Source organism: Syngnathus floridae, chromosome 19, assembly GCF_059516105.1.
Source record: "Syngnathus floridae isolate MCC-2025c chromosome 19, RoL_Sflo_1.0, whole genome shotgun sequence".
Classification (NCBI taxonomy): Eukaryota; Metazoa; Chordata; class Actinopteri; order Syngnathiformes; family Syngnathidae; genus Syngnathus; species Syngnathus floridae.
Genome location: NC_142431.1, coordinates 3,082,868 through 3,092,911, shown reverse-complemented (window position 1 = coordinate 3,092,911; position 10,044 = coordinate 3,082,868). Strand labels below are relative to the sequence as shown.

Genomic DNA, 10,044 nt, shown 5'->3' with positions numbered 1-10,044 from the left:
TTCCGATGAAAAGATTTCTTGAGCGACCTTTGCACCTTCGTCATTTGTTTTGGGGATCATGTTGTCTTCGGTTAGTCCAAAACATGCCACTCACGGGTCACATGACAGGACACGGCTGCCGAGGTTCGACAACAAGTCCAGAGGTCAAACTTTTCCTGGATGTCCCGCACGTGCCAGTGAAGAAAAACACTGCCTCCAAAGTTACGCATACTGGTTTTTACCACAGAATGTGACTTCCTGAAATTAGTTAAATAAATAGAACAGTGCTCAAATTGGGACATTAGGAAGTAAGCAAGTAGATCATTAAGTATTTGATGGATTTGGGCCGTTATAATTATGGGAAAAAAATTAATTCACCAGACATTTTATTTTCATAAGGAAACACCTGTGTTTTTTTGTTTTTTTTTAATCTAAGTGCGTCACGGATTGGAATAAAGAGCCATGCATGGTGATTATTTAAATGTACACTATATTCAAGTCCCCAAAATGAATTCCGGATTGTGAATGAAATTGCTATGCTTGATATGAAAAAGGGTCATGAGAGTTTTTGGGAACCCACAGAGAGGCCAACGCTATTTACAGACATCTAATTTCCTTCTTGGCTCCAGTTAACTTTATTGTTCAAGAGGCTACCTTAAATATATTTTTGGCAGCTCACATTTCAAATCAACTTGACACATCAAGTTGCTTTGACGGTCAGAAAATACGGAACATTTTGTTCTAACCAGCAGAGCTGAGGTTTAATGTGTCATGGAATGGAATTTGTTTAGCTATTTGAGTTTTTCTCAATGGCGGCAACTGTGGGTGATGCCGATGGACAACAAGTGTCAGCGATCCAAAATCAATTTGACTTGTTTAATGTTAGCCTGCCAAAAAGAACCAAAAAAAAAACTATAATGGTAGTTAGCAGCAGTAAAAGATAAACAAACAAAAAGTCGCTTACGATTGTCGAAACCTGGTATTTATTTTGTCTGACAACACATCACATCCTTTTTTTTTTAGAAGTATTTTTTTTAAAATACATTTGACCAAATAAATTTAGGGTTAGGGTTAGGGTTAGGGTTAAATTTAGATCCATACCTACCCACAAATGTCCATGCAATGGCTAATTAAGACCTTAATGGCTAAAACTTAAGACCTTCAATACATAAGGAAACAGTTTTGGTCATGCAACGGATTTTCCTCGTAACATAATCCGTAAGAGGACTTGTTGCATGTTAGTTTCTGCACAGTAGCACAAAAAAAGTCTTTGTTGGCATTACATCATCATTGGGGTCCATTTGCCCTGCCATGTGGCTACCAAGGGATTTGGAGGAAGATCTCCATCAGCAGTACACTTGACCCTGACCTGAACCTGTGATTTTTTTTAAGATATCGTGTTGTAATGTTCCAGATTGAAGATGAGGATGTGCAGGTAGCCGAGGCCTTTGAATCGTCTTTTTTTTTTTTTTTTGCATGGCACCGCACGTCGTTCTCCATCATTTGCCCAAGCTCACTTTTTCCATCCATAACTCGGTGCCGCAAATTAGGACACGAGGTCCTTGCCAGTTTGTGAGGGAAACAAAATTCACATTGCGCCGCACGTTTGTGTGGACAAGCATTCACCTTTTGACTTGAGTGATTGGAAACAACTGCAGTGAGTGTTCATCACATGATTTTTTTTTTTAATTATGATCAAACTTGACATATGGTAAAAAGAAAAAAAAATGGCTGTGAGATATATTTTTCCTAAACCGCTTAATAATAACACTCTATTGATTAAAACCCAAACGCCTCACGTGTGCCGTTAGTGACTCATTAATTCCAAAGCAACACTCACTCCTCCTGTCACTAAACGGTGAAGAAGTTGTGGCAAACGTGACAAACGAAAGGTAAAAACAACATAAAGTCATCACAAATGAGTTGAGCAAGTCCTTTCCATCCTTCCTAAATTAAAAAAAGAATCCATTTAGTTTTTTCCATAATTCCAAGTTGCACAACATGTTCTTCTATCTGAGCTCATCCCTATGCAACCTGTCTATCTTGTTAAAATAAAATTGAATGATGCTTAAGTATTTTCTGCAGGTGCTACTGCATTTATATATTATGCACTACTGCCCTCTACTGGAGGGAGGTATGATCAATTTTGCTTTTTTTTTTTTCCTTAATGCATCATACTAGGTGCAGTCGACGACTATCACAGTGCAGTATTTCTGAAAATGTAATGGGCAATTAAATATGGTAAAAGGATTTATTTATTTATTTTTATCCGTTGATCTATTTGGAAACCAAAACCGAACCAGCAGACAAGACATGGAACCCAGGAAAGCAAAACCAAAAAAAAACACCTAAACAAAATGAAATGTAAACATGTCAACATTTCACAGATGTTATTATTGACCCAGCACAGAAGAGAAAGAAAATAATTTGGATTGCTCTTATAAATTGGAGTCAAAGGTCAGCATCTCCCTACTGTTGACATGATAATTGATTTGTTCCATCACCACAAAGAGTTTGTGTAAAAGTAGGACCATGACGCGCCACTTGAGTTGTGTGTCTCTGCTCTGATACTTGGAATCACAAACAGTTTTATTTTTATTTTCTACATCCATCTAAAGTATATGCAGTCCTGCTTATGCTCTCCTGTCAATTAATAGCGAGGCCGTTACCGGTTTTCAGCATCGCTACTCTTCTCAGAAATAAGCGTTGCCTAGGGGATGTTCGATAGTCACCATTCACCTGAAGAGAGCCAATTTGTTCCTCTTGCCTGTCTTCTTCCTCATACGCACTTTACTCACTCCTGAGAGTCATCATCCATGATAGCACCAAAAAAAAAAACATATTTCTTCCATAATATTGCATACGATAAGAGAGCAGAGGTGTTTTTTGATGATCGCTAAAGATTGAATGAAAACAACTGCTCGCATAAGAAATAAATCTGCCTCTGAAATAATAATAATAATTAATCTGTGTATTTGAATCCATTATTATGGTATAATGATTAAAAATGGAGAAGCTACAGCTTGCAGTTTTTTATATAACTTCTTTATTCTGCGTGTGTTTATGTGATTATGGGGCCTTCCTGAATATGGGAATTTTTTTTTATTATAGAAAGAGCTATTAGAATTGTTTGTTCCATGAACATGTCGCCTCAAGTGTTTTTTTTTTGGTGAGGAAGTTCACAGTGAGCAAACTGTAGCTGCCACAGGATGTACTCTTCAGTATCTGGGTTACCTGTTGCTAGGCAACCATATTAATTAACTTGCTCATTGCTTTAGTTATTGTAAGTAATGGTTAGAATGGAGGAGAGATCAAGTTGAAAAGAAAAGAAGAAAAAGTCTTTCATCATTCAATGTCCTTCATGCAATGGTGAATGAGTCCATCGAGACACACGTGTCATGCTTTTGGAGATTAATGTTCTTGAATGAAAATAAACTGTGTGATCGTCAAAAATAATCACGGCAGGACATTTGCATGAGCCAATCACGAGTAATGATAAGCTGCTGCTTTTGTTCATTCATTTGAATTACAATATGGTGGAATAAATTACATATATATAATGTATATATATATATATATATATATTAATGTATATTTTAATATATATGTATATTTTTTAATATATGCATATATATATTTTTAAATATATTTTATATATTTTATATATTAAAATTAAGCGAGGTACTGATTTTTTTTTTCTTTTAAAATCCTTACCGTGTGGATTATCCTCAACAATGGGAACATGTTACCTAACCAACAGCTTCCATTGAACTTTACAGCTCAGTCAAAAATGACTTTGTCAGGTGACAAATGGCCACCAAACAATGTGACACTATTGTTTAGTTTTTTGGGGCTCAAAGGGAAAACTAGGCCAGAAAAACAGCCAACCAAGTTCAACATTTTTGACCCATTTTTGTTTCCAAAGCGACAAACACAGGTCAGACAATGATTATTTTGTTTGCACAACACGTTTAGCTGCTCCAGTGGTTTTCCCAACTCGACATCCTGTGTGGAAGATGCCAATAAAGCTGAATTATTTGAACACATCAAATGTTTAAACGGTGACTTTGTTCTCCTCCAGTCATGCTGCAAACATTCATCATGCGCTTGGTTTTTCTGTAAAGCAGATTACATAAAATAAAGAAACAGCGGCTCTAATTTGCATAAAGAATGGCGACTAGAATTCCTTTGGCGCTTTTTCTCTCTCCGAAAACCACGACAGCTGCATTTCAGAGGCACGGACAAATTTAATGGAGATGTCAAACGTCTACCTTCAAAATGGCTTTACAGTTCAAGGGTTATAAATGCAAATAGAGTCCTTGAACATTCAAGATTCAATGGAATATTAAATCCAACGATTTTCTAGAGTAAAAAATAATAAAAGCTAATAAAAATAAAAAGATGAATGGAATAATGTTGCAAGTATTTTACAGGTACTGAATTTTGTCAATTATAACACCAAGTAGAAATTTTGTATGGAGTGGAGTAAAAATCTTATTTTCATTTGTTCAAACCAATTAATGAGCTCACACAAAACCTTATAAATCTTTTGCATGCATTTAAATAATCCTTCCTAATCCAGCCGCTTTCACTTTTGACTGATTAAGATCATGCAATAGCAAGTTATGACATAATCAACTATTGCCCCACATTAACAATATTGTATATTTATCTATCTTTTTATTTACCGTATTTTCTGCACTATAAGGCGCACCTAAAAACCTCCAATATGGATTCATGGATGAGGATTAATTTATTAAAGTAAACTTTACGTGTTTATTCTGTGTGTTGTGTGATATTAACATTTGAGCAACGTTGAGTTATTGATATATTGTTATTGTTTTCACTATTTCGAGTGTTACTATATTGTGATTGCATTAACGTTTGAGGAACGTTGAGTTATTTATTCTATGCGCCTTATAATCCGGTGTGCCTTATATATGAACAAAGTTTTAAACTGGGCCATTCATTGAAGGTGCGCCTTATAGTGCGGAAAATACGGTACTTATTTTTATACGTCAAAAGGTTATAGGTTATCATCAAGAGATTCCATTTTAGTCCAGTTGTAATGAGCAGGGTTTTTCAAGCCAGTACAACATAATAAATCTATTTCTCATCTTCTTCTTTACCTTTTTAATGGTAGCTATTGTGCAGTCAGGCGTTGTATGCTAGCCCAGTGTGATGATAACGGCACAGAGCAGATGATGCAGGTTCAGGTTATTGTGCTAGACGCTGAGACGCGGTGTGTATGTTAGAGCTTGATAAATATTTGCTGGTCAGGTTGAGACGTGTTGTCTATATGCGTTACCATGGAGACACAGGTACAGTAACAATAACAAATGGAAAAACAGATGTGAAGTAGAATTGTGTGTCGAGCGACATTGATTTTTTTTAAAGCCTGAGGAAAATCAATAACATCAGTTGACAGTTGAATTGCAGTATCAACCTCGACGATTTTCCTCGAGTACGCTAGCTCCAATTCGAGAACAGAAGATCGGAAAAGCTCAGGGTTTGTTGTTTGTATTTGCATAATTTACATCAGCAATTACTGACACAAAAAGTACAAACGATGACAACATCTACTACAGAAGATCTTTTAAACATTGTTAGAATAACATTTTAAAAAATGGTGATTTATCAAAATATGCTTCCATCACAGTGACAGAACACTTGATTGTATTGATCGGATAAGCAGACAGCAAAACGAAATGTACTGTACAAAGACGTTTCATATAGTTTATTCGAGCAGTGCCACTTTTAATATATTGTGAAAAATGTAAACAGGTTTAGGTGCGGCCCAAAGAGAGCAGGACTTTCTGCATAGACCCAGTCCCGAGTGCATTTTTGATTTTATGCAGAGTTCAAGGGTCAACAGCCGAGATGGTGCTGACCTTATTGTTCCTGCTTATTCGCCTTTCGGGCCGCGGTTTGGGCAACTTGGTCTGGATGAGCTCCTCGGGTGTGTTACCCAATGGTGGAAGCAACCTCTTCTTGCTGTTCCTGGTCTCAGGTAACCACTGAGGGGGCAACTCAAAGGGTCCGAACCCAAACTGGGTTGGGTCTTCTGTTTCTGGAAGCGTAGCTGGCGCCACCTGCGACGAGGAGGTATAAGCGCACGTGTGAACCGGAGATGAGCGCGGCGCCGCCAAGGAGGGGGTGTCGTCATTTGTGAGCCCGCCTCCGTGTCTCTGCAACAGATCGTTATTGGTCATTCCGTGTGCCCGAACGCCTCTTTGTCGAGATCCGTTCTCGTGTTCCTCATCTAATCCCTGAGTCGGGATCTCGTTCGCTACATTTTCCTCTTCTTCCTCGGAGGGCCGGAAAATATGCTGTTGTCCGATGTTGAACATCTCCAGAAGTTGGCTTCCGGAACGACCCGCTGTCTCCAGTCCTACCGGTTCTCCTATCACAACTTCTCCACCCAGAGACGCCAGTGCTCCTGTGCTAACCATGTTCCGCCGGCTGTAGCGTCTTTGGATCCTGGCTAGCAGTTCCAAGCAACCGTGGCGTGCCGAGCGATTAACAGTCAGGAACAAAAGCGGGTTGGTGAGGAGGGACACCTTAGGAAGCCATAAGGCTGTGAGGTACAAAGATGCCGGCACCTCTTTGGGGTCTACCAAAAGTGTACGATAGACAACTAACGCCCCATAGGGGGCGCTGCAGGCAGTGAAAGCCAGCACGACCGCCAGGAGACTAGCGTGCAGTTCGGCCTCCCGTCGAGACACGTACGGGATGGAGATGCTGTTCTGCGGCGTCCGCAAGGCTGCGATGATCACCTTCTTCTTCTGACTAGCGCTGAGCGCTCTCCGGATGAGAAGCATGAAGAAGAAAACCAACGCCAGAGGGAGGATGACCGTGGTGACGTTGTAAACGAACACATAGAGCGTGTGCCCCAGGGAGCGGGCGTGGTCTTCTGAGCAGGACGACGTCACGTACACGTCGGTGACGTTGGTCACGGCAAACACGGGGAGACTCACCACCACTGCGTGGACCCAAATGTAGATGACTAGATCCCTGGATCTTGTATCTGAGATCTTCCTTTCCAGTGGGTATAGCACTGAATAATATCTGGAGACACAATAGACAATTAATCAACTTCTTTATATAGGTGGAGCTGTAACTTCACATGTAGCCAGTTATGAGGAACATATAGTTCACATTCACACCTACGGACAATTTCAAGCAGTGGTGTCAAAGTCAACCACAAGCTGTGTAAACACAAGCCGATACACACGCGATAGGCAACTTTATCAAAGCGCCACCATTTTAAAAGAAATAATATCGCAGTAACAGCATTTTTCAAACGAGCCGACTCATTGCTCAGTTTCAGATCGAAGTATTGACGTTTGAAAGCGGCATCGTTCGAGAGTGACGTACTTCAGGTCAAGCAATTAAGAGCTTAACGGCATCGCTTGAATGCGTTTAAACCTTTCACGTCTCTGAAGTGCACTTTCAAAGTGAGTAGGAGGTAACCAGCGGCTAAATTCAAATAGCATTTAATGGTTATGAGGGTTTCAAAGTGGTTATTTTTAACACCATTGGATCCATCATTTTCTGGAGTGCTTAGTCCTAAATTCTTATATTTCTCATTTTTAACATGAACTGACCTGTCTAGCGCAATAGCGCTGAAATTCAGCACAGTGACCGAGCAGAAGAGTTTGTGAAGGAACTTGATGGTCTTGCAGAGTAAGAGCGTGTGAAGCCACCAGCAGCAATGAGGACTGGAACCCAGCGCCACGTCGAAGGGAACGCAAACCAGTCCGGCGCAGATGCCCGTGCAAGCCAGGTTTTTGATGAAGCGATTGGTTACGGATTTGAAGACGTTTGTGGAGCAGGTGCACCACACCACGGTGGCGTTCCCTATGGGGAACAGAACGAAGAGCTTTTAAATCACATCATAACATTCGATTCCAAGTGTCTAAACATGCCTGGTGGAGGAAGAACATCATTAGCTAGCTCGCCAGATGTCACATAAGATGTTACATGATGACACGGTTCACAAACAGGTCACTGAAGTGGAAAGGAAATGAAATATTCTGAATGAAAGCATTACCGTATTGGCCCGAATGTAAGACGAGGTTTTTTTAATTGAAATAAAACTGATAAGAGGGGGTCGTCTTACATCCGGGGTCTAGACAAAGTCTTTTTTCAAACTTGAGTCTTAAAAAAGAGGGGGCCGTCTTATAATCGGGGTCGTCTTATATTCGGGCCAATACGGTATTATGTCCTTCAATCACACACTCTGAGTTGTTTCAGTAACAGCACAATGCTTTTAATTTCACAAAGGAAATAAAATTAAATCATGCCCAACTGCCATGCATTAGACAACCATTGAAATGCCTTTTACAATTTAATTCTCAAACAACAACGGTTTAAATTATTTCAATAATAATACACATTTACTTCATATATTATTTATTTATGCTTATATATTTTGGAGGAAATGTTGGCAAATCCTCCTGCTAAAATATATTACAAAATAGCAAATGTATACTAATTACAAATATCTTTCGGGGACCTCGTGTTATTATTAACGGAGGGTTTGCTAATTAGGTAGTGTGAAGGCAAAGCGACAAATATTGTGACTACACTTAGCAGCCTGAGTCAACATGATCAAAACTGTGAAACCTCATTAGGATGTGTCACATATTTTTAAATATATTCCCGTGAATGAGACTTTTTTTTTATCAATGGTACTTTAAATACTACACAAGTGGGTACAGTTTGTGGATCTTATTTCCATGCCAGTTAAAATGTTTGACTAGGCACACATTTTACTGTTTTATAATGTACAAATTAAAAATAAAGCTCAGAGTTATGAGCAGAACTAATGAGCTGTTTTCCCCTCTCCAGTTCCCTTGATATTATTTTTTATTTTAACCTTCTTACCCACCATACAGTTGTAAAAATAAGTCACCACTATTCAAATATCATACTGGTGTGTTTTCCAAGAGATTCACATAGATTTGTTAATCATCTGTCCCCCAAGCAACTTTATGGCTCAATATTGATTTAGACTTTGAAAACAATACATTTTACGCTCAAAGTTAATAAGAGACATAAATAACTACCTAGGTATTTTTTTTTCCATGGTGCTTGTCCTCATTAAGGTCATGGGTGAGCGACCTTTGAGTGGTCACCAATCAATTGCAATACAATATTGTATATTAATATACATATTTATAGACATATTTATACTCATACCTGCTTTTTGGAATGGATGGAGAGCAATCACAGGGGCGCATATAGCATATATTTATCCAGCCTTACCGAGTAGCGACCCTATGAGGATGAGAACCTGGACGGCAGTGGTGAAGTCCCGATAGGCTTGCTCCCGGATCAGCTGGTCCCGGTCGTCCAGCGCTGTCCCCTCAGCGGGTGGATGGCTGGAGGAATTGAGGACACTCAGCCAGATATGAGCAGCTGTCATGTTGGCTGCGCCGTCTCCGACCATTGCAGCCCAAGTCCCACTATCCATATCGTGATCCAGCTTTTTTTTTTTTTATTCTGAACGCTTCAACGGAAACATTGTAGGACGCAGCGATTGGAGAGCATGGCAGCAAAATTGGAAATGAAGAAAAAACATTTTTTGCATCACTGAGTGCAAAAGATAAAAAAGCAATCATGTATGTCCATGCGCATCGGAGTGCGCGGATGGATCCGATATGTCCATTTCGTAGATTTAGCTTGCTTCTCTTCTTCTCGTTCTCTCTGTTGTTGCCAGACTCCTGCTGCACCGTGAGAGGTTGCCCATTGGTCGACTGGCTGGTGTGGAGATCCCACGAATAATGAATATACACGCGCGACTGGCAAGGAGGGGAGGGGGGCGTGAAGGGGGCGCTCCTCCTCCTCTATGATACCAAAATTGCAGATTGATGCACTTCAAATCGTGATATTATTAAAGTTTTTCTTTGTCGTGACTATTTTTTTTATTTAATGTAAATTACTGAACGGCCTGTCAATTTTGAGTCATATGTTCCATATGTAATCAATACAGTAGCTATTACTGTATTGATTATGGTTGGCTAAGGTTTAGCTTGACTTGTTGACTTGCTGAAAGAAATA

At 39.6% G+C, this 10,044-nt stretch overlaps 1 protein-coding gene across 1 annotated transcript; it reads right to left on the bottom strand.

The window, feature by feature from the left end:
• Positions 1-4,409: 4,409 nt before the first annotated feature.
• On the bottom strand, positions 4,410-9,749 carry gpr176 (G protein-coupled receptor 176). Its single transcript, XM_088362664.1, has 3 exons — positions 9,250-9,749; positions 7,587-7,839; positions 4,410-7,047 (listed from the first exon to the last, which is right to left on the bottom strand). The coding sequence occupies exons 1-3, from the start codon at positions 9,455-9,457 to the stop codon at positions 5,841-5,843; spliced, it is 1,668 nt and encodes a 555-aa protein (XP_088218790.1). The 5' UTR covers positions 9,458-9,749; the 3' UTR covers positions 4,410-5,840.
• Positions 9,750-10,044: the final 295 nt, after the last annotated feature.